Source organism: Chanos chanos, chromosome 10, assembly GCF_902362185.1.
Source record: "Chanos chanos chromosome 10, fChaCha1.1, whole genome shotgun sequence".
Classification (NCBI taxonomy): Eukaryota; Metazoa; Chordata; class Actinopteri; order Gonorynchiformes; family Chanidae; genus Chanos; species Chanos chanos.
The window spans coordinates 39,542,953-39,566,845 of NC_044504.1; the positions used below are offsets into that span (position 1 = coordinate 39,542,953).

The following is a 23,893-nucleotide window of genomic DNA, read 5'->3' on the forward strand; positions in this document are numbered from 1 at the left end:
ACAACAATAAATACATACATGGGATTAGCATATGACGTTGTTGCTCTTTTGCATCAGCGATAACGGAATACCATGACGCTTCTGAATAAAAAAAAGAAAGGTTTTAAGCAACGTTCATTAGATTTATGAATCATGAAATATAGCATTTAGTTGGGCATTCATGACTCTCTCGTGATGAGAATGACCATCGTACGACATAATGTTTTCCATCGGTATATCACAACGTTGTGTGGAGCTCGCATACAGTGAGGCATGTGTCTGCGGTCCGGCCAGCCCCGCAGCCTGATAGTGCATGGTAAAGGCGTAGTTCTTTTCGAACTCCGAAGAAGGCTCGTGTTTGAAGGAAAAGTTCCCGTTGACACTCAGAGGTGGGCTAAGGGGTCCGTCAAATGAGGGACTTGTGCAGTCAGTAAGCGCTGTTTCGAAAAAGGGCTCGAGCGCGCTTCCGTACGCGTGTGGCTTGACATGAAAGATGTGGGAACTGTCCATTGTACCGTACGGAGGACTGGGAAGACCAGGCGTTTGGTATGAATAGGGATGCGCGGAAAAGGAAGCACTTGCAGTTTGCATATGAGGTGGTATCTCCTGACTTTGCTCTGGAAGAAAAGTTCTGGGATTAAGTTGGAGACATCCTGCGACCAAATTGGTGGTAGGCTGTGACAGACCCTTGCACAGGGCCTGTACAAATGACATCAAATCCGGACTTTTGCCAGACCTCAGAATCTCGGAAAGGGCCCAAATGTAATTTTTCGCCAGACGAAGAGTCTCGATCTTGGAGAGCTTCTGGGTTTTGGAGTAGCATGGCACAACTTTACGCAGGCTCTCCAGCGCATCGTTTAGGCCGTGCATACGGTTCCTTTCTCGTGCGTTTGCTTTCATACGCCTCAATTTAAACCTCTGCAGCCGCGCTTTAGTCATTTTCTTCTTCTTGGGTCCACGTCTTTTCGGCTTGGTGTCATCGCCATCCTCTTCTTCCTCTTCTTCCTCTTCCTCCTCATCATCTTCCAGTCTGTTAAGTGCATCTTCATCATCTTCGATGTCCTTGTGCATCGTTTCGTGTGCCCCGTTTTTCTTTTCCGTGTCGTGCTCGTCCTGAGAGCTGTGACACTCGTCCGTCCAGTTTGTGTTGTTCTGGGACTCGAGCATCATACTCTCCTCCGTGTAAGACTTGGTCATGATCAAACTCTGAAGGAGGAAAATTGGAAAGAATTGAGTGAAACAGTAAAGTCACGGCAGTTGCCCTTTCAGAAGCCAGAGGGATGCTATCATTACATCCGGTTTAACTGGTGAGGCAGAACATAGCATAGTCTTCAGTGCTCCTACTACCAAAGAGTAACCCAGTCAAAACCTGTTCCATCTTATAGACGAAATATCTGCTGACTGTCTGTAACGCTGTTATGTAACACAACCGGAGTATGGTATAAGAGGATAGAAGTCTTAATAACCCGTATTAAACCCTGGAAAATCAGAACGGAAATTCGAACTAATAAGGCAGGCACTTACAGTTCAGTATATATAAGGACTGAAACACTGAATAGATGATAAATTGTAAAACCACTCAGCTGTCTAAGATATGTTTTTACAGCTTTCATGATTCAAATATATATTCACATAATAATAACAAAAATTGGAGCTTGAAGAACAGTTTGTAAAAATTCATAAAATTCAGAGTATAGTTCTATATCTCTTGCATCTGATCAAATTCCCCTGAGCTGTAATAAGCAGAGAGAAAAGGAACAAAGTCCCACTTCACACTTCGCATACCTGTCCATCACACCGAGTGAATGATTTTAAGTATAAAGCTCTACCTTTACCAGGTGTTCATGTTTGTGTAAGTGCATAGTTAGAACAGAATAAATACCTGTATTTTGAAGAGTGACTTATGATAGTTTCATGCCCTTCGTGGTGTGTGAAGTCCTGAGAATTGTAATGTGGGAGTGTCGGCGGATGCTGCGGTTATATAGCGGTGCTGCGGATGCTGAGAGATGATCATGTATGTCTAAGGTTGCTTCTAATACCCTTACACCGATAACTGGCAGAAGGCCACGCCCATTTCTTCGGCACGCGCCATATGGCCAACTACGTCAGGAAAACGGCCTCAAGCGTCACGTGACATCTTCCATTTGTATTCGCCAGAGCTCCGTATTCCATCCCTTTGTGGCCAAAAGAAAGTGGCCATCTGTCGCCAGTTAGAGACTCCGTGGACCTGTTTGTACCCGCAGGATGAATTAACCCTTTCAAGCATAGGACATATTCAATCACGGCCATCTCTCACGCCTCATCCCTTTGCACACGTGTTTCCTTGCATTTATGAAGACAGTTCTTTATGATTAATCATAAATTAGCTCTCACAAGCGATATAATTTTTTCTTTTCAAATATCAGAACATGACTTGCGCTGTGAACTCGAATTAAAAATGTACCGGTACATTGCTTGAATAAAGACAAGAACAACAACCACAATCTAACAATAACAAAGCGACAACAACAACAACAATAACAGCAACAGCTAATTTTCCCCCTTATGACATGTTCGGTAACAATAACACTCAGGTGGAAGCTAAACAAATCTGTTAACAGCACAAAAATAATATTGATACAAATAATAGTAACATTAAAATATTATTGTAAAAAAAAGTAGTAAAATAGAAATGCTCACCTGAGGGTACAAATGGGAACACGCATTTAATGAAGGCATTATTTTAAGCACCGTGGGATGTTTTTTGGATAAAAAATCTGTACTGTTTTGAACTCTGATATAAGCGCAGGTTAAGCATTGGATTTAGCGGGTTTATGAGAACTCGAGTCCTGTGGCGTCTTATCTTTTAGCTGCGCGTGATATTGATTGTAAATAGTAATTTTGGTGTCTGGCCCTGGACCCCAGTAATGAGCCCCTTCTTTTCAAACTGCTGGTCGGCACGCGAGTTGCACGCGCACTAACAAAAGCCTGTTTCACGGCTCACTAACCTTATCCAACGTCCAAAATCTGCTGTTTTCTATTCAATTTCATATAATCCCTCCAAAAACTCGACATGATGACCGTTAGACAGCCAGTGGAGGAGGTATGGGAAATGTCAGACAAAGGTAATGAATCCGAACGAACTGTCCTCATGAATATCTTTTCGAAGAAGGAAGCAAATTGCTCAAAGTTGTTTATATCCTTAGTGAAATTACAACATGCATATGGTTTTTTAAATAATTGCAGTTTATGAATGAAACATCTGCTGCCCGTGTAAGGTGCCAGGAAGCGTGATTACCCTCGGTCGAAAAAAACTGATAAGTTACAAAATAAACGAATCTAATTATGCGTCGGACGATTAAGTCGATAGAACAATATCTAATATACTGATAACTACCACCTTTATTAATACTTGGCTTTAATAGCTATAGTCTTATTATTATAATCTTACAATATTAGAGCTGGGTAGATGAAAGTTTTCTGAAATGTTCAATTTAGTTTATGGAAAATTATTTAGGCTAGGTACCTTCATTATATGGACAGGCTACACTGAGCCTCACTGTAGTATTATGAAAAGGTCTGGTCACGCGTGAGACATATTACACACAGTGTTTGCTTACTTCTGATTCATTTATCTCTGACCTTCGTTAATGGTCCAACGCAAAACCACTAGGAGCTGCGTGATAGGTGATAACCAGGTAACCGTTAAGTGAGCCCACACAAACTCGTAGACTCGGAGTGCTGCAGGAGAACAGCTAATCTTTCTCATAAATCGACAAGATGTTATGTCCAAAAGTCAGCTTGCCCAGCAAAGTTATCACTCTGTTTGTTTTTCTCCATCCTTCCGTTGCCATGAAGGCCGTATGGCTATTGTAAATTCAGTAGCCTACCACTAACAGAAACTCGAAACAATTAGGCTACATTTTGGTTCGAGAATTATTCGCATTATTCTCGCTTTGTTGCGTGGTATATCCATTACTTTATGTGCCTAAAATACAAAAGAAAATGAAATGTGTTTGAGAAAGTTGCACAAAATCATAACAACGCTTATCGCGCAGGTCACTGTATTCTCAGGTATAATTGTGGAGGACACTCACAGCACACAGAATTTATCGCAGGAATGGGCCATTTCAAACATGAACTCATCTCGATGCGATTTAAATATTGATGATCTGACCTTTATTTCTTCCTGCCTAATCAAAAGGCCTTCTCCCCGAACAGGAATTTTGTAACGTTACTCAAACCAGTGCCTCTTCGCTTCAATGGACTCCACAATTAAACGAATGCAGCATCCTCTCACTGCACTAATTACTTATGCAAAAATGCAGATTTGTATTAATTAGTTAGTCCGCCGATTAGTTCTTAGGTATTTTGCCGTAATAAATCACGCTGGCAGAGCAGTGCAGACGTTCCTTTTTGGCTCATGAGCCAGCTGCGGTTGAGGGCACAATGCGGCTCCCACGTTAAAGGGAACCCTTAGTAAAAGCACCGCAGGTAAGCCCACCTGCTGCATAAGTCACTCTGCATGACCCCGCCTGGTAGCAGATGCTGACATTACGCACATTTACTCAATAAACTCTTACCTCCATTATAGACTACTCAGATTAACCTCCTCTTTACTGCAATATAAAACCAAAGAAACGGCAAACTATATGTTCTTAATTCTATTATTTTTCTATGGATAATAATAATCATAATAATAATAATAATAATAATAATAATAATAATAATAATAATAACTATAGTAACAACAACAATAATAATTATTATTATTATAGTAACAACAACAACAACAACAACAATAATAATTATTATTATAGTAACAACAACAACAACAACAATAATAATAATAATAATAAAAATAATAATATGTACAGTTCTAGCGCTTACAACATCCTAGTAGCCTCTCCGCTGCTTGTTCCTGTTTTGAACGTGAACATTCTGTAAGATAAACAAGAAGCCACATTACAGGAGAGCATGAAAATAAATCTATTACGAAACTTTGTTTTTATCTCATGTCTGACAGGTGTCATTCTTCAGGCCACAATCTTGTGTTAACGTTGTAATTTGAACACGTTGTTGTGGTAACTCCACTTGCTTTTAAATACACATATTTTTCGGCAGTTGAGATGCATTTGTGACAGGTGTATACATCCGAATTTCCTTATCATTTGAATAACTAAATCTACCTCTACTTGTCGCCGAAGACAGCAGAATAAATGGACCTGTGCTGGGAGTTTAAGAGAGTGTTTTACACACTGATCTATTTCAGTGAGCACTGCCTCAGCGCCTTCTCCTCGTTTTGATGCAGGCTCCACCTTGTGGTTAACTTTGTTGGTGTCCAAAACTGTCAGAGATAACTTTGCATTAAAATACATGATACAACTTCATTAACATTTCACTTCGCCTTTATTAATGTCAGCTTTTCCTGCAGTGCATATATCACTTTCCTACTTTCACGAGGAATATAATCCTTATGTCATAGGTTGTGAAAGTTCATTAAGTTAATTAAACGATTTTTGAACGTTTGTCATCTTGTTTAAAATGGGGGACAAGTCCGGGATAACCTATATACGTGGTACTTGAACCTCACACGAACATATCTTTGTCCATTGGTGCTGTTTTTATCATCAAAATGAGGGAAATTATAACAGTGATTAGAGCTTAACCATGTAGGCTATAGCATTATCTTGGAGTATGTTTTTATTGTTAATCCATTATCCCGAGAGTACTATGTAAACTGTTACATGCATTTTATGACAACACTGTACTGTAATTAACCCAGTGGTTGATTTTTTTAATTAATTAATTTTCCATTTGTAAATGCGATGTCTTTGTCGTAGGAGAAAACGCGTTTTCCAACTGTTTTTACATGAGATTCTACGTGCAACATACAGATTAAAGTGTACTTTTAGCAGGGATTAAAATAAGAATTTACATTCTGAAAGCAAATGAAGCAAAACATGTGACAATTCAAGGATTGCAATTCAACACCACACTTATGAATTACATGGTATTAACATGCTCTGAAACTTTTACATTTGTTTAACAAAATCTACATTGTTTTTAATTAACTTTGCACAGTCATCTGACTCTCGTGGACACACGTTTCAGCTTTTGACGCCACAGAAATGGCTCAAATAATTAAACATGTTCTGCATGACCCGAAGTCTGCGAACGGAGCGAGCAACTCGCGATAAATATCCATACTATGGTGCCAGCTTGTGGTGAATGTAAATAACTACATCTAAAATTGACCTCGCCAGGGAAAGGGAATTCTGAGAAATACCTGTCACCTGACGCTGGTTGGCGTCATTAAAGGTTAGACACGTGTAAAGGTTAGTCACATGTCTCATCAGTAGATTCACATCGAGGTCAATCAAGTTGTCTTCCAATATAAGACTATGTCAATCCAAGTCCATAAAGCTATGTGAAGGCTGGTTAATCTCCAGCTGTACCCTGCTGCAGATATATGAATTTATGGACAGCACTACACGGTTAGTGATAACAACCTACTTCCGCATAAAACTTGATTCAAAGCGTATTGTTTACCCAAACAGTACCCATTGTTTACAGGCTATCATGTCATCGTCATTGAACATTGAACCTTCGGCCCCATTAAAATGCTAACATGTTACTATTGGACTAATTAACAATATAATCAATTCTATCTATCTATCTATCTATCTATCTATTTATGGAATATTCTTCTTCTTCTTCTTCTTCTTCTTCTTCTCAGAATTATTTTTACTGGATATGGAACTGACCAAGATAACAAAAAAGATTGGATAATGTTCCTATTCCCAATAGAAAAAAAGTCTCAAAATAACAGAACGTCCACAACAGTCTAAACTGTCTTCAGGAATAATGCAAAGAATCTCTACGAATGACGTTAATCTCAAACAAACTATTAGCCTTCCAGATGAGTTTTGCACTTAGTCTGTTTCTCCAGTAGGTTTCAGTCCAGGAACGCGTTTAGAAGCCCTCTTGACACACTGGAATCGGTCTCGCCCTTGTTATGTTACATACTTTATTCTTTTTTTTCCGGAAGCGGAAGCCTTGCAGTTTATGAAGTTCGGGAAAGTTTGGCAGATGCGACTGAACACAGGTTTCGCCTCTTTCAGCACCATCACACTCCGCTTTACGATGGTAAGACTGTTACACTTTTTAAGGAGCCTATACCGAACTTAGTGAAACTTGTTACTGAATTTATTTACTTTTCAAGTTCACAATCGTTGCTGCCCGCTGTACGCCTCTCCGCTCGGCTTAGAGTTGACAGTGATTTCGATCGTGTTATCAAATCTAAGCGATGTTCATGTTGAACCTCACAGAGGGCCTGTGGGCGTTTGGAAAAGGTAAAAAAAGAGTCCGGTGAGAATCATAATGTTGTCTCCTCTGTAAACTCGTGCATGAGCAATAGCAAAAATCAGAGCTACAATGCATCAGGTTTCAGAAGGATTTCCCCTTTCCCTGTGTGGTTTCGTTGGCTTGTTATCATATCAATAGATCTGGGGTTTATCGAAGCCTACATTCTACGAAGGCTACAAGACGTAGTGGAAACATTGATAAAGAGAAACATATGAAGTCGTCATTCATATAAATTGTACTCTGAGTACACCTAACTTGTTCCATTCGTGATATTTAAAATAGAAACGATATTGTAGCTTCGTTTACATCATTTAAACCGAACATAGGGGAACGGAGACCCTAGATTGCGAGCAGATGACGTCTTTGACCGATGTTGACAAGAGCGTGCAGCGTATCTACCAAACACCCTTGCAACTAAACACTCGTAAGCTATGTATCTTTAAACGTTCATATTCTTTTTAAAATTTTAAAGGAATCAGACACCTGTTTCCCCACATATGATGCAGAAGCCTTGACTCGCCTAATCAGTTTGGATGTTTTCTCTGTTTATATTTGGTATCACATGCATCATTGTATCATTATCGAGTATCATTATGCATAATCGCTGTAATATTGTTAAGTTAGTATCGTGCTTTTATCCTACACGTTCATTAATAAATATTTATTATTTGTATCACAAATTGAAACAGTTTTTCTTTTTATTTAATGAGAAGTTTTAATCAGGAGACTGTAGGCATAACAGGTTGTTCTCATTGGGATCTGTTCATATGCAGTGGATTTCAGACCGTAATAATATATGTGTTCAGTGCTTTACTGTTTTGGAGTTTTTCCATCACATGTTGTTGTCAGCCTGCTCGTTTTGAATGAGGAAATCATTAAAAATGGAACATTTGCATTTCTAGGCAAACCAATTTGCCTTAGAGTTATTGTGTGCAGTCAGAAAAGCATAGTTCCTTTGTAAAACCCTTGATGTTCTAAAAATATTCGTTGGTCTTATTAGTTTAGTCTAGGAGCACTTTGCTCTCTTTAGGGTGCATTCCATTTTCTCTGCTCAGTGCCTTTTCCACGTCCTCATGTCAGTGCTGTGGCGCGGGACAGGATCTGCTCCAGCCAAAGCACAGAGGTGGATATAGGCTTGTGTGCATCTTAAGATCACAGTGCACGGGTGTGAGTCAACCAGACGGACTGGCTGCTGCGTATTTACTGAGCTAACACGGCTGGATCCGTGTCCCAGCACATGATTTTCCACATTCCTACCAGACATGTGAAAGTACTGTTCAAATCTTGGTTTCTCAAAAACAGAAGGGAAAAGCAAACTGCATATTAAAGACATGAGAATGTAACTTCTGTCGGAAGACCACGGCAATTGACATAATGTACAAAAAAAATCAAACCATATTTCCAGTGAGAAATTCATCGGCCTGATTGACTTTCTTCAAAGAGACTGAAATATCATGTAGATGATTTTGGCTTGGAGTGCAGTTGCTACAGGGTGAGGGCAGGTACAGTGACTTAAATCCTCAGATCTAACTGACGTTTGGTGGACAGGCCATGCGTGTGAGTTTGGCCAAAGCTGAGGAGAGGCAGTGTGTGAGTCTGCAGCGTGAAAAGGACTCACAGGCCAAGGACAGACGTGTTAATGGCTCCTCTGGTCTGACGAAGGTGCTGCACACCTTTCTCTGTGGGAGAAGGTTCTCTCATTACGTACTCTACCCGTGATGTAACGCCAGCGTGCCTTGTCTTATGCTGTTGTTTTTTTCTGATGGTCCTGCGCGTTAGAGAGATGTACCATTGTGCTGCTGAGTGGAGAGCAGAGAGGGAAGAAGTGAAGATGTCTGAGTTCAGGGCAGTGTGAAAGGCCCGGGGGGCTGGTCACAGGAAATGAAGTTGGCGGCTTGCCTGCAAACAGCTCCCATTTGCTGAAACCTCGAGAGAGAGTGAGAGAGAGAGAGGGAGAGGGAGAGAGGGAAAGAGAGAGAGGGAGGGAGAGGGGGAGGGAGAGAGAAGGAGAGAGGGAGAGAGGGAGAGAGAGAAAAGCCAATACCCTTGTGATATCTATGGGGAAGAGGACAGTTCTAGAATCCCTCTGCTTGGTAGTACACAGCTAGTCTGAGAACAGGAAGTCTTTGCTGGGTTTTTACGTAAGGAAAGAGTTCAGAGGATTGTCTGTAGACCTTTGTGAAGAGACTGAGAGTGCCAAGACAAATAAATGTTGGAATTGCTTGGTTTGTAGAAATAAAACAGGAGATTGTTGTACTAAGAATATTACATCAGCAAATTCAGATCAGCATCTTCAGATTTAATGTACAGGCAGGCCGGTAATGTTAAAGCAGGTTACTTCAGTCACACTGCAGACTGACTACTCTGTGTTCAGTCTGCTAAACCGTCCGTTACTAAAACCATCACATAAAACAACTCAATGTGATTTGAGCCATAACAAAAGTGATGATTGTGTAATCGTTTCTGTGTGTCATCTTTCCTGTGTTTTCTCATATCAGTTTCATAATTATATCATCTGTCCAAGCTTGTTAACCGGGACCTCGGCCAACTCACCGGAGGACTTGAGGTTATTTTGATTTCATCGCTCAACAGCTCTGGTCGCTGCTCAGCGGAAAACTAGATGATCAAAGCAAAGCTTGTGATTGTCCATTGTTGCATCTGTTGCTGTATTTTGTCCAGTCAGAGCTGCCTTTGTGTGGTTCTGGGTGTGAAACACATCAGTGAGTATAAGGTAGAAGTCTGTCCCGCCCCCACAGGACCTTTTATGACCCTGCCGTGCCCGTGCCCCGGCCTTGCCATGTGTTTGCTTCTCAGAGCTCAGATTGAAACCGTGGGCAACGCTGACCTTGTTCAGGCTAATGATTAAACAGTGTGATGATAGCGCTGGTGCACAGTGTGTTCAGGGTGCAGGACCTTAACAGGCCTTGGGACTCAGGCTGGTGGCTGTGCTCTCAGTCTCACACTATGTTTGCCCCTCCATTTCTTTTCTCACGGCAAACCTTCAGCTTTGTTTAGACAAGCTCCCAGCCGTATTGTGTGGATGGCAAATTTTCCATATAACAGAACAGATCCATATAACGCGTCGCCACTCCACGTTGCACTGCCATTTTCTTGCTGAGACTAGCTAGCAGACTTTCACTCTATGAAAAACCAGTTTGATTTCATTGGCAAAGTTTCAATTCCTGTTACAGTCCTGGTTAGTCCTCAGAGCCCTACAGAGGTAGCATGGCCATTCATGTTGAGCTGCCTAAGGATCACTCTGATGGCTTGTTTGACCTTGTAGCTTCTCCTGACATGTCCTTCTCTCTAGCTCTCTTCTGTGGAGCTCAGAGCCAGTCTGTGTGCAGAATACAAAGTGTGCCACCAGGCAGAAACAGAGAGAGAGAGAGAGAGAGAGAGAGAGAGAGGGGGAGAGGGGGAGAGAGAGAGAGAGAGGGAGAGAGGGGGAGAGGGGGAGAGAGAGAGAGAGAGGGAGAGAGAGGGAGAGGTGGAGAGCGAGAGAGCGAGAGAGAGAGGGAGCGGTGGAGGGAGATGGACGGCGAGGAGCCCATGCTCCCTCACATGGCACTGGAGTAAACCATTTGTCACATGGCACTGGAGTAAACCATTTGTCTGTTCTCAGTAAACACACAGAGACGCTCTTCATCATGCTTTCTCTCTCATGTTCTTCATCAACTTGTTATTATCGTGGATCCTGTCCGGGTTTTCATAGTTGTCAGACTTTGTCCTGTTCCCTGTTCACTCCCTCTGTGTTGTTGAATCAGCCTTTTGCCAGACTCCGTCTGGAGTACTCAGTTATAATTGTTAATTTTTCACATTTATTCATTAATTTATTTATCTGATTATTTATTTGTTTAGTTTAACTTTTGGCAGAGAGGATCTGGATCAGTATGGTCATTTTGTGTTGCTCTTGTAGTGTCTAATTTTATTCTTATTGTTTATTGTTACTTGTTTATTACTGATATTATGTTGTCTTTCACACCAGTTTCTCAGCACTGTTAATGCAAAATGGCGGTTTTATTTACTGTGATGTCTAAATGCAGATGAGAGGATGTTGACATGGAAGGTCAGAATGATTTTGATCTTGTCTGGATGTATTGTTGAACGTGTTCATGGACTTTGTCTGTTTAAACCAAAGCGGAAATATTCTCTAAACCTGGAGGGGTGAGCGTGTGGCCAAAAGTGCCCTTACTGTAAGCACTATGTCACACTCAGTAACTAAAACCAGTGACACTCTCATCATGCTTTTCACTGCAGTCTGGAACCCTCTGGAAGGGCTTTGATGTGGCACTCTATAAGTGGATGTTTTTTTTTTTTTTAAACTGTCCGAAGCTCTGGAGGAGAGTCTCATGCAGCCGTCCCTCTGTCAGGGCGCAGACAGCGCAGACGAGAGAGCAGTGCATGCCTCCACTCACGTCCTCAGACTCAACTGTCCTCTGCCTCGTCTGCGTTCCCCTGTGACCATCTGAGGCTTTGCCCAGAGGTTGCTTGATTAGTGGGATAGTGTGTTGTTACTGACCACTCATGGGAAGATTGCATGCTTCATGCCAAAAAGATATATGTTAAGATGCTGGCATGGTGTGTGTGTATATATGGTGTGTGTGCGTGTGTGTGTAGTGTAAGATCTTGGCATTGTGTGTGTGTGTGTGTGTGTGTGGTGTAAGACCTTGGCTGAGTATGTGTGTGTGTGTGTGTGTGTGTGTGTGGTGTAAGATCTTGGCATTGTGTATGTATATGTGTGTGTGTGTGTGTGTGTATGGTGTAAGATCTTGACATTATGTGTGTGTGTGTGTGTGTGTGTGTGGTGTAAGGTCTTGACATTATGTGTGTGTGTGTGGTGTAAGGTCTTGGCATTGTGTATGTATATGTGTGTGTGTGTGTGTGTGTGTGTGTGTATGGTGTAAGATCTTGACATTATGTGTGTGTGTGTTTATGGTGTTACTATGATTGAATTAAATCCATCCTCTTTTGTCCCACTGGTTCTCCCATGGGGACCTTGGAGAAGGTCACAGGAAGGTCTTTGACTGCTCCTCTCACCAGCACGCCGGTGTGACCCCTCACACAGCACCACCCTCCATGCTCTCGCAAACAATACTACAATAGAGAGGTTTACGTCAATGTGCTGTGTTGGCTGAGGGGTGAAGCTGATGGGTTCATTGGATGGCAGTAGTAAAGGTCAGTAGGCAGTGCAGTGGAGAACTGGAGCCAGTGCAGGTGTGTTTCCTCCCCTCAGCACTCAGTCACATTTTATGTTTGTGCTTAAAGAGGCTGTTGGCTCAATAAAGGTTATATGGCTGGGTAGTCAATAAAGGCAAATTGAGTCATTAATACCTCATACCAGCTGGAAGCCATTAATGCTGCTTTTTCAGTAAAACTTCAGGAAGGCTTCATTTTGTGGGATGTTTGTGTTTTATGGTTAATGTGTGTGTGTGCGTTTTAGTGTGTGACCGTGGAGTCCTGGCCGGCGCTCTGTGTTTAATGAGTGGATTAAATGTCGGTTTATTTCGCCGCTTTGGGACGTGCGCTTGATCACGGCGGATAGCCGGACGACTTTGGCAGAACATGTGGGAACTGGGACATTCGCATTTCTGAAGAAGTGCGTGACAGTCAGGACCCGTGTGGACGGCACCCTGCTTTTAAAAATAGTCCCTCTTTAAGGGCCAAAAGCGGCCTGTTTTTGTTGTTGTTGTTGATTTTAATAAGAGGCGCCCAGTGTGTGTTCAGACAGCGTGAGGAGGTTAGGACAGGACAGAACGTGATTGTGTGTGAGGAGGTTAGTACAGGACAGAATGTGAGTGTGCGTGAAGAGGTTAGTACAGGACAGAATGTGAGCGTGTGTGAGGAGGTTAGGACAGGACAGAATGTGATTGTATGTGAGGAGGTTAGTACAGGGCAGAATGTGAGCGTGCGTGAGGAGGTTAGGACAGGACAGAATGTGATTGTATGTGAGGTTAGGACAGGACAGAATGTGAGCGTGTGTGAGGAGGTTAGGACAGGACAGAATGTGATTGTATGTGAGGAGGTTAGTACAGGACAGAATGTGAGCGTGCGTGAGGAGGTTAGGACAGGACAGAATGTGATTGTGTGTGAGGAGGTTAGTACAGGACAGAATGTGAGCGTGTGTGAGGAGGTTAGTAAAGGACAGAATGTGAGCGTGCGTGAGGAGGTTAGGACAGGACAGAATGTGATTGTATGTGAGGTTAGTACAGGACAGAATGTGAGCGTGCGTGAGGAGGTTAGTACAGGACAGAACATGATTGTGCATGAGGAGGTTAGGACAGGACAGAACGTGAGTGTGCGTGAGGAGGTTTTGAGCGTGCGTGAGAAGGTTGTGTGCGTGAGGAGGTTGTGAGCGTGCGTGAGGAGGTTGTGAGCGTGCGTGAGGAGGTTGTGAGCGTGCGTGAGGAGGTTGCGTGCGTGAGAAGGTTGCGTGCGTGCGTGCGTGAGGAGGTTGCGTGCGTGCGTGAGGAGGTTGCGTGCGTGCGTGAGGAGGTTGTGTGCATGCGTGAGGAGGTTGTGTGCGTGTGAGGAGGTTGTGTGCGTGCGTGAGGAGGTTGTGAGCGTGCGTGAGGAGGTTGTGCGCATGCGTGAGGAGGTTGTGTGTGTGTGTGAGGAGTTTTTGTGCATGCGTGAGGAGGTTGTGAGCGTGCGTGAGGATGTTGTGAGCGTGTGTGAGGATGTTGTGAGCGTGTGTGAGGATGTTGTGAGCGTGTGTGAGGACGTTGTGAGCGTGCGTGAGGAGGTTGTGTGTGTGCGTGAGGTTGTGAGCGTGCGTGAGGAGGTTGTGTGTGTGCGTGAGGAGGTTGGTTGTGTGCGTGAGGAGGTTGTGAGCGTGTGTGAGGAGGTTGTGAGCGTGCGTGAGGAGGTTGTGTGTGTGCGTGAGGAGGTTGTGTGTGTGTGTGAGGAGTTTTTGTGCATGCGTGAGGAGGTTGTGAGCGTGCGTGAGGATGTTGTGAGCGTGTGTGAGGATGTTGTGAGCGTGCGTGAGGATGTTGTGAGCGTGTGTGAGGATGTTGTGAGCGTGCGTGAGGATGTTGTGAGCGTGCGTGAGGATGTTGTGAGTGTGCGTGAGGAGGTTGTGAGTGTGCGTGAGGTTGTGAGCGTGCGTGAGGAGGTTGTGTGTGTGCGTGAGGAGGTTGGTTGTGTGCGTGAGGAGGTTGTGAGCGTGCGTGAGGAGGTTGTGAGCGTGCGTGAGGAGGTTGTGTGCGTGCGTGAGGAGGTTGTGAGCGTGCGTGAGGAGGTTGTGAGCGTGCGTGAGGAGGTTGTGAGCGTGCGTGAGGAGGTTGTGAGCGTGCGTGAGGAGGTTGTGTGCGTGCGTGAGGAGGTTGTGAGCGTGCGTGAGGAGGTTGTGAGCGTGCGTGAGGAGGTTGTGTGCGTGAGGAGGTTGTGTGCGTGCGTGAGGAGGTTGTGAGCGTGCGTGAGGAGGTTGTGTGTGTGTGAGGAGGTTGTGAGCGTGCGTGAGGAGCTTGTGAGCGTGCGTGAGGAGCTTGTGAGCGTGCGTGAGGAGGTTGTGAGCATGGGTGCTGTTGTGGAGCACTGTGGCCTCTGCAATCAGGGCACTTCTTTTGGTCACTGTTCCTAACATGTCCTCATTTTTGTAGATTATAGCATGTTAAAGGCTAAACAGGAAATTTAATCTACTGTTTTTATTCCAACGTATAAAAATGTCATAATATTTCTGATATCTCTCAGGGAAAAAGTTGCTAACAGAGCTGTGACACATCATGTCTTTATGCTCCATGACAGAGACCTGCTCATGGTCTCTCAGTGACAACAGCTGCTTTCCTCTGTCTCTCTCTGCTTTTTACTCTCATGGAGGATACAGGGTGCCGAAATAAACAGCAAAATAAAAGAAAAACAGACAAAAGTGAAAGACAAAATGCAGGAATGAACTTGGAAATCGAGTCAGTTTTTAGAATATGTGCACTTATATGTTTAATTTACTCTTACGTATGTTATGTATTTGATTTTTTCATTGACTGTTTTACTTACTCATTGTTTTATTGGTTTACATCCCCTTTCCCTTTTGCTTAATGTGCAGTGAAGAGGCGTCAGAGGGAAACTGTCAGCAGAGTAGAAGTCTTAGGGCAGAAGTAGATGGTTCTCCGCTCAGTCAGTGATTGTGCCCTGGCTTTGTTGATCTGCCTTCTGAACAAAGCGTAATATACATTTTGTCAGACGGTGAAGTCACCCTGTACATTTGAATGAGTCTGTGCTGGCCGAGCAGCAGTGGACAGAACTTATGTGTAATACAGATCTGTAGTTAATGTTATCTGACTGGGCTGTATACCGTTACTGCTTATGTGTAATACAGATCTGTAGTTAATGTTGTCTGACTGGGCTGTATACCGTTACTGCTTATGTGTAACACAGATCTGTAGTTAATGTTATCTGACTGGGCTGTATACCGTTACTGCTTATGTGTAATACAGATCTGTAGTTAATGTTATCTGACTGGGCTGTATACCGTTACTGCTTATGTGTAATACAGATCTGTAATTAATGTTGTCTGACTGGGCTGTATACCGTTACTGCTTATGTGTAATACAGATCTGTAATTAATGTTGTCTGACTGGGCTGTATACCGTTACTGCTTATGTGTAATACAGATCTGTAGTTAATGTTATCTGACTGGGCTGTATACCGTTACTGCTTATGTGTAATACAGATCTGTAGTTAATGTTGTCTGACTGGGCTGTATACCGTTACTGCTTATGTGTAATACAGATCTGTAGTTAATGTTGTCTGACTGGGCTGTATACCGTTACTGCTTATGTGTAATACAGATCTGTAGTTAATGTTATCTGACTGGCTGGATATCTCTGGCTGTGCTCACTACCTGAGAGCTGAATGTAAGAACTGCATGGCTCTGACTTCTGCAGTCCACAAAATCTCAATGTTACCTTGCTCTGGCAGCACAAAAGCAAACACACAATATTTAAATAACAAAATTTCTGTTCTTGTCCTCAAATGTACAAATTAAAGTATATTTTTCTTTATTTATATCTTAGGACTCTTTCATTTTTTGCACGCATTTGGTATTTATTGATAGTTCCTGTTATTGTTATTGTTGTTGTTTTTGTTGTAAATTTTGGCCATCTGAGTTCTCCATTCTCCTCTCATTGCTTTGAATAGCAGTGTGATGAGAATGAAGGAGTGAGGCTGAGTTAGGCATCCTAAGTCTTTACATCATTATAAGTCTGTCTCTGTCTGCTGGGCTCCTATGACATTCCCTACAGGATGGAGTAAATATGCATATGTTGAGTTTTCTGGATAATGAATTATTTCTCTCATATGCTTTTCCTATCAGAAGCTGGGGGAGAGACGCCTTTCTCACTATACATAACACGCAAGTGACACTCCGCCGAGGCGTGTGTGCACTATAGCCGGAGAGCATACCTGCAGTTAGCCGACACTTATTTAGAGTACATCACGGGTTTCCCCATCTGTCTTCCCTCAGTTTGTTCCCATTTAAAGCAGAGTCTGTCGCTCTCCCTGTTCTGTTTACAGAGTTAGATGCCGTGTTGAGGTCCAGAAGAGAGCGCACTGCTGGGTTTGCTCTGTGTTTACTGATCTGGGCGGTCTGTCTCCAAAATGGAGTGGAGAATTTCCCTGTCTGTAAACGGGATGGCTGCTTCTACGCCGCTGTTCTAGAACACACACAACTCTGTTTGGCATGTTAAGTAAAGAAGCAGAGTTGTTCTGCAGGTTTCAGAGAGACAAACACTGTTGGATTGATTTAGGATTTGCTATGCTCATTTCTTTCCCCTGTGGAACACAAAGAGACATAGGTTTGAAAGGAGAGTAATCTCAGCTGATAGTTCAATATAATGAATGTGTAAGTCAGTAGCGTTGATATGAAAATGTTTGCAGTTCAGCTGTAAAGAGTTTTGTCACCAATGACGGCAGTAGCAGTGTGTGAACATAGTGTTCCAGCCAAGAGCATAGTTAGTCAGTTTAATGCCTCGCTCCCAGAATAGCTTACTTTCTCCCATCATCCTTGTGTTTTGATAAACTGGAGAATACTGGGCAGCAGATACTGAAGCCTCCTTATCAGTATTTCTCATGTCATACAGAGTCCCTTAATACAGTCAAACAATATAAAAGCGTACCAGTTTTTGATGCTTAGAGTCAATACCAGAAGGCCATAAAAAAGTATGCTACTCTAGTGAATCATTGACAAGCTTGCATTAGAGATTAAAGGCGTATTTAGCATCAGATCCTATACAAATGCTTTCCTGAATCTTTTCTCTGTGTTGAGCTATAAAATATATTAATTGCAGTCATTTTGCCATTATTGTGTTAATTGTATTCTCATAAAATTGCACTGTTACATATTGATGTTTATAGTTGTGCATTGTGGGAAACAGTGATTCTTCTGAAATGGGTGACAGATAACTCCTCTCATTTGCATAGAGAAGATGCAAAAAAAACCAAAGAAAAGAAAAGCAGACCTGATGTTCATTGCATGTCATAACCATAAAGAAGGCAACATGCATTCTCTGAGCTGTGAGTCATTTCCAATGAAGCAGAAAGTCAAACCAAGGATGTATGGTTCAAGATCATTGCTGTCACATTTAATCAGCTCATCTCCATCTACAGAGCGCTCACCGCACTGTGTTTGGAAACTCTGGAGTAAGCTGTTGGATGCCTCTTTGCTGTGTATTTATGAAAATTTGTCTGAAAATAGGCTCTGCCTATTAATAGCCTGTGTGGAAGCCGGTGAGGTTATACAGTTGAATGATAAGTCCATCCCATTTGGCTGAGTCTGTGTATTCCTTCAGAAAAGTGCAGATCCAAAACAGGAAATGACTCTGCACCAGCTTGTAATCTTTCAGCTAAACAGACATTTCCTGCTCTACTTGTTTTCTGACTCAAACAGTACCATCTCTCCTGGCCATGTCATTTCTGTCTGAATGACAACAGGGTGGACATTTAACCTTCTCTCTCAGGCAGGGCACATCCTCAGCTTTTATTTGAGTCGCATGCTGGTCATTTGTTCTCAACCCTTCACATGGTCACTATTTTTTTTTTTATTGGATTTGATTATGTAATGACATCTGTGCAGTAATTGTTTTAGTTTAATTGATTATGTTGCTTTAATTTGTTGCATGTCTGAGACATTGTTGAAATTGTAAATTTGTTTTGTAACATCAGTTGCGTGTGTGTTTTTTTGTGGATATTTTGCTGAATGCTGTAGCAGAGTTGTTCTGTGCAGTCGCGGGATACATCTGGCTGTTTCAGTGTGATTTGATGCATGTAACTGTTTGAGTGTGATTTGATGCATGTAACTGTTTCAGTGGGCTTTGATGCATGTAACTGTTTCAGTGGGCTTTGATACATGTAACTGTTTCAGTGGGCTTTGATACATGTAACTGTTTCAGTGGGCTTTGATGCATGTAACTGTTTCAGTGGGCTTTGATGCATGTAACTGTTTCAGTGGGCTTTGATGCATGTAACTGTTTCAGTGGGCTTTGATACATGTAACTGTTTCAGTGGGCTTTGATGCATGTAACTGTTTCAGTGGGCTTTGATACATGTAACTGTTTCAGTGGGCTTTGATACATGTAACTGTTTCAGTGGGCTTTGATGCATGTAACTGTTTCAGTGGGCTTTGATGCATGTAACTGTTTCAGTGGGCTTTGATGCATGTAACTGTTTCAGTGGGCTTTGATACATGTAACTGTTTCAGTGGGCTTTGATACATGTAACTGTTTCAGTGGGCTTTGATACATGTAACTGTTTCAGTGGGCTTTGATACATGTAGCTGTTTGAATGGGGTTTAGTGCATATGGCTGTTTGAGTAGGGTTTGATACATGTAGCTGTTTGAATGGGGTTTAGTGCATATGGCTGTTTGAGTAGGGTTTGATACATGTAGCTGTTTGAATGGAGTTGGATACATACTGCTGTTTCAGTGGGCCTCGTCTGAGTTGATCAGCTCAGTGCAGGGCTCTGAATGATGTAACCCAGCACCCTTCTTAAAACTGGTCATCAGTTCTCCCCAGAGGGGGCCTGGAAGCTGTCATGTGACGTGCCTGCTCCCTTCCCCCCCTGCAGGTGAGTCTTCCCCTGCTGTAGTGTCTGTGCAGCAGACGACATGGAGCAGTGCGAGCCCCTTGCCAGGACAGAACACCCATGGAAGGCTGCCACCGTGAAGAGGAGGGCCTGGGCACGGAGCCGAGACTCCTGGCAGGCCCCTGAGTCTCAGGACGACAGCACAGAGGGGCCGCTGCCCACACAGCCTATGGAGGAGAAGCCCTCTCCAGCCTCAGAACCAGGTACGTCTGGGTCCCCGTCCGCAGGGTACCCCCGCGCCCCTGCCGACCCCCTCCTCTCCTACAGCGCAAAAACGCCAGAGATCTTGTCTGAGTTATCGAAAGGAATGCTCCTCGTGCAAATTAGTACTGCGATCCAGACGTCTAGAGAAGAGAAAAGAGCAAGGAGGAATTACAGTGGTTTGGCTGCTAACAGAGTTCTTGATTCAGCTTCGTAGAAGAGTCATGATTAACCAATTAAGACTATTGCTCCTTATTTTCGCCCGAATGGAACTGTATCCAGTCGTGCCTTTATACGTTTTTGTTTTTTTGTCTTGTTGATTCTCTTGTGTATGGCAGTAGCTAACAACAGAGATCTGAAATGGCTCGTTCCTTCTGAAGAGGCTGTTCACTTTTTCCCTCTGTCCTTTTTTCAGGACCTATACCCAACAAAATAGCAAGTTGGCTCCGAGACTGCAGGTATGACAACACACCATTATGTAACTTGTTACATTCACATGCTAATTGTGTGTGTGTGTGTGTGTGTGTGTGTGTATGCGACAGAGAGAGTAATGGACTTGATGTGACTTGAATGCATTGTAACAGGACAAGCTAAGAGCTTTGGAAAGAGTCTGGCACCAGTCGTATACACTGGCTGACTGTAGCTTTCATTGCCGACAAGCTGTAAGCTTTAGACTGTCTTGAGAATAAAGCTTTGCATTTAAAATTGGTCTGGAGATCAGTCCATTTCAGAGAGTCATTTTCTGCAGTAGGAGCTGTGTCTCCTCTGTGGTGTTACTGAAGCTGTTCGCCCATGTCTGTTCCTTTTTTTATGTTTCAGTTTTTCTCCTCAGAATTCTTAGTCTTTGTTTTTTAATCTGTGTTTATCATAGGCTGTGGTTTGGCGCAGAAAAATGTCATTAAAGCAAACTCAGGGCAGCATGATTTGCTGTGTTTGTAGACTGTACAGGTTAAGCTACCTGTCAGACGTATAAACCAGACCTGCATGCTTGGGGATGATCAGGTGATTGGCACAGTTGTTTAAAAAAGGAAAAAACCAAAAATACACACCTGTCTGTGCAAATAAATTTGTCACGTTCACGCTCTTTCCACCTTCTCCTCCACAGTCTTCTCGCTGATGAGATCTTAGCCCTTGTTTATTTAGTCAAATGTGATGACTGCATTCAATCTCCCGTCACCTCATGTGACCATGACTGACAACCTCATATCACAAACATTCAACAAACATGCACTCAGCACAACACAATGCAACGCAACACAATGCAACACAGCACAGCACAACACAGCACAGCACAGCACAGCACAACTCAGGGCAGTGCAACACAATCATTAAACACACACCCATACGATGCACAGCAGCAGGTTCTGTCGGTGTGGGGATTGCCATGCCTCTGGGGGCTCTGAAACAGACAGGGAGTTTGTTTTTTGGTGTAAATGTGAGGTTGGGTGGTTGTGCAGTCACTGTGGGCTGTTGTATAACATGGCAGGGAAAACAGCAGAGCTATTCTTAATCTCCCAGCCTGCTGTCTTGCACGCTGAGTTTTCTCATGCCACTCTCCAGTCCAGCTGTCTGAATGCACAAGGACAGGAGAGTTCGCAATCTAGGTTTTGTAAGTACGGGAGGATATTGTAGTTCAAATTCATTTTTGTAGTTAAGTTGCAGTTACTAAATGTCTTTTATTTTTTAATGTGTGTGTGCGTGTTTTCCTGAGGTGTGAGTGTTTAATGTAGTGTCTTTGATGTGTTTTCAGGACTCCTCTGGGAGCCTCTTTGGATGAACAGAGCAACTCCCCGACCAAAGGTGAGGCCCTGTGACTCAGGCAGAAGCAGAGAGTGTGTGTGTGTGTGTGTGTGTTTTTACGTGTGGTTCTAAGCATTGATGTTGAAACTCTGTAGCTGTCCTAACCGTGGTTGCTGACCAGGCTGTGAGATACTGTAAAAGGTTACTCAGTGGAGGTGACTCCCTGTTACACCACTCCCTCTGAACTTTGGAGCAGAGACTCTCTTACTGTAGCACGCACACACACACACACACACACACACACACACACACACACACACACACACACACACACACACACGCTCTTGTGGAGCCAAGAGCTGCCCCATAGACCTCATTCATTGCCTTGCCTTCAACTCAGCAGCACTGACTGGTGAAAAAAGCATGTTCACAGCCTGTGATGCTAAACAAACCTAAAGGCGACATTGGAAGTAACCCAGGTATTTGATTTATTATTTAAGACATCTAACCGTACGCAGGAAGTTATCAGTTATGTTATAGGAAAAACACTTAGGAATGCCAGTAGAATCAAGTACTAGCATTTGCTCTGTGTGTGTGTGTGTGGGGTGTGGAATATTGCTCTGTGTATGTGTGTGTGTGGGGGGGGGTGGTATGGAATATTGCTCTGTGTGTGTGTGTGTGGGGGGGGGGGTATGGAATATTGCTCTGTGTGTGTGTGTGTGGGGGGGGTATGGAATATTGCTCTGTGTGTGTGTGTGTGGGGGGTGTATGGAATATTGCTCTGTGTGTGTGTGGGGGGGGTATGGAATATTACTCTGTGTGTGTGTGGGGGGGGGGGTATGGAATATTGCTCTGTGTGTGTGTGTGTGTGTGGGGTGTGGAATATTGCTCTGTGTGTGGGGGAGGGGTATGGAATATTACTCTGTGTGTGTGTGGGGGGGGGGGTATGGAATATTGTTCTGTTTGTGTGTGTGTGTGTGGGGTATGGAATATTGCTCTGTGTGTGTGGGGGGGGGGGTATGGAATATTGCTCTGTTTGTGTGTGTGTGTGTGTGGGGTGTTGAATATTGCTCTGTGTGTGTGTGGGGGGGTATGGAATATTGCTCTGTCTGTGTGTGTGTGGGGGGGTATGGAATATTGTTCTGTGTGTGTGTGGGGTGCGGAATATTGCTCTGTTTGTGTGTGTGTGTGTGGGGTGTGGAATATTGCTCTGTGTGTGTGTGTGTGGGGGGGGGGGGGGTATGGAATATTGAATATGAACATCAGGTGAGCTCTTAAGTGTTGTGGAGTGTGTGTGTGATGTTGTTAATGGTTATGGGATGACTGAGTTGAATGTAAAGAAGAACTGACTTGAACAGTTGTGACGAGGCTTCGTTAGCGCTGTGAAAAGCTTGTTTTTGTTTTTTTTTGTCTGTCACAGGCCTTGGGAGGAATGGCTGCAGTTTTGAAGATGACTTGTCTTTGGGAGCCGAGGGTGAGAGTTCACACTCTGTCTCTCAATAGTGTCTAATTACTCTTAAGTGGGCGGTGCTGTTTTCTGAAGAGCTGCTGGGGCGTTTTGACTCCTCTCATGGGGAGTAATGAGCCGACAAAAGCGCAGGCTAAAAGACTTAGGCTGTTTCAAAGCTTACTTTGTCACCCTCAAGAGGAAAAACAGTCCCATTTCAAGAATTGGAGGGGGTTTGTTTACTTCTCTGCTGATTAAAGACGCAAACACATATGCGCATGCACACACGCACGCATGCGCACCCACACACACACACACAAGATCCATAGTTCAAAAGAGTGCAGTGTTCGATCAGATAGCATGTGTCTCTAGTTTCAGCCTGCATAGCCCTGCTCTGAGCTGTGTGTTGGTGGGAGACAGCGGAGTGTAAATAATTGAAGAGTGAATCAGTTGTTTAAGGACTCACTCATCCACACAATAACCTTCCTCTTCTCCTCTGCAGAGCTCTGTGCTTCCAGTCTGTTGAGAGAGTTTGTTACACTTGTCTTTTGTTTGGTGTTACATGACAAATGTGCTGAGTTCTAAAGCAGTCTGAGGTCGTTTGGTCCTCTAGCATTGCACTTATCAGACTGTGCAGTGTATTTTAGTGCCTGTCTTTTTATCTCTCTGTGCACATTCATGGTTTTTTTTTTTTCTGCCTTGTGTTGTAAATTTGAAAGCAGTTACAAAATTTTGGATTTTAAAATTCTGTGATGTAGTATAGGAGTTGTGGGCTGGGGCTAGGGGGTTGGTAGAGGCTGTTCCAGTCACAGTGGGACCAGTCCAAACTGGTGAAGGTGGAGTGGTGGGGTGAGAACCAGCGTAGCATTGTGCTCCTGTCATAGGAGCGGTGTGTGCTGAGTTCTCCTCACACGGGCAAGTCCAGACTGGTCCTGCCAAGCCTTCACCGTGGAGTGACTGTCAACAAACTGCACCAGGCAACACTTATACCTTAACAGTACAAGTATGAAAATGAACCTTAATTTAGTTGAAAATGAGTTAATAAGTAAAATTTAGTTGGAGGAAATAAATAGCTCTTTAGACTCCAGGGTCTGGGAATAGTT

General features: G+C 43.4%; 2 protein-coding genes across 5 annotated transcripts in view; one reads left to right on the plus strand and one right to left on the minus strand.

Annotated features, from left to right (window-relative positions):
* Nucleotides 1-123: 123 nt before the first annotated feature.
* neurod1 (neuronal differentiation 1) lies at nucleotides 124-1,176 on the minus strand. Its single transcript, XM_030785843.1, has one exon. The coding sequence runs from the start codon at nucleotides 1,174-1,176 to the stop codon at nucleotides 124-126; it is 1,053 nt and encodes a 350-aa protein (XP_030641703.1).
* Nucleotides 1,177-7,037: 5,861 nt separating this feature from the next.
* Nucleotides 7,038-23,893, plus strand: part of itprid2 (ITPR interacting domain containing 2) — a 29,415-nt gene continuing 12,559 nt past the window's right edge. For 3 of the 4 annotated variants that reach the window (XM_030785774.1, XM_030785776.1, XM_030785777.1), the window contains exons 1-5: nucleotides 7,038-7,107; nucleotides 19,385-19,605; nucleotides 20,019-20,061; nucleotides 21,354-21,403; nucleotides 22,764-22,817. In XM_030785774.1, coding sequence (XP_030641634.1) covers nucleotides 19,425-19,605; nucleotides 20,019-20,061; nucleotides 21,354-21,403; nucleotides 22,764-22,817 — 328 coding nt within the window. In that variant the 5' untranslated portion in view covers nucleotides 7,038-7,107; nucleotides 19,385-19,424. Of the gene's footprint in view, nucleotides 7,108-7,714; nucleotides 7,751-19,384; nucleotides 19,606-20,018; nucleotides 20,062-21,353; nucleotides 21,404-22,763; nucleotides 22,818-23,893 lie in introns of those variants that run through there. The other variant, XM_030785775.1, reaches the window with a different exon arrangement.

Bases quoted from the DNA above. Each gene is read 5' to 3' on its own strand.
- neurod1 (XM_030785843.1), bottom strand. From the start codon at position 1,176: ATGACCAAGTCTTACACGGAGGAGAGTATGATGCTCGAGTCCCAGAAC.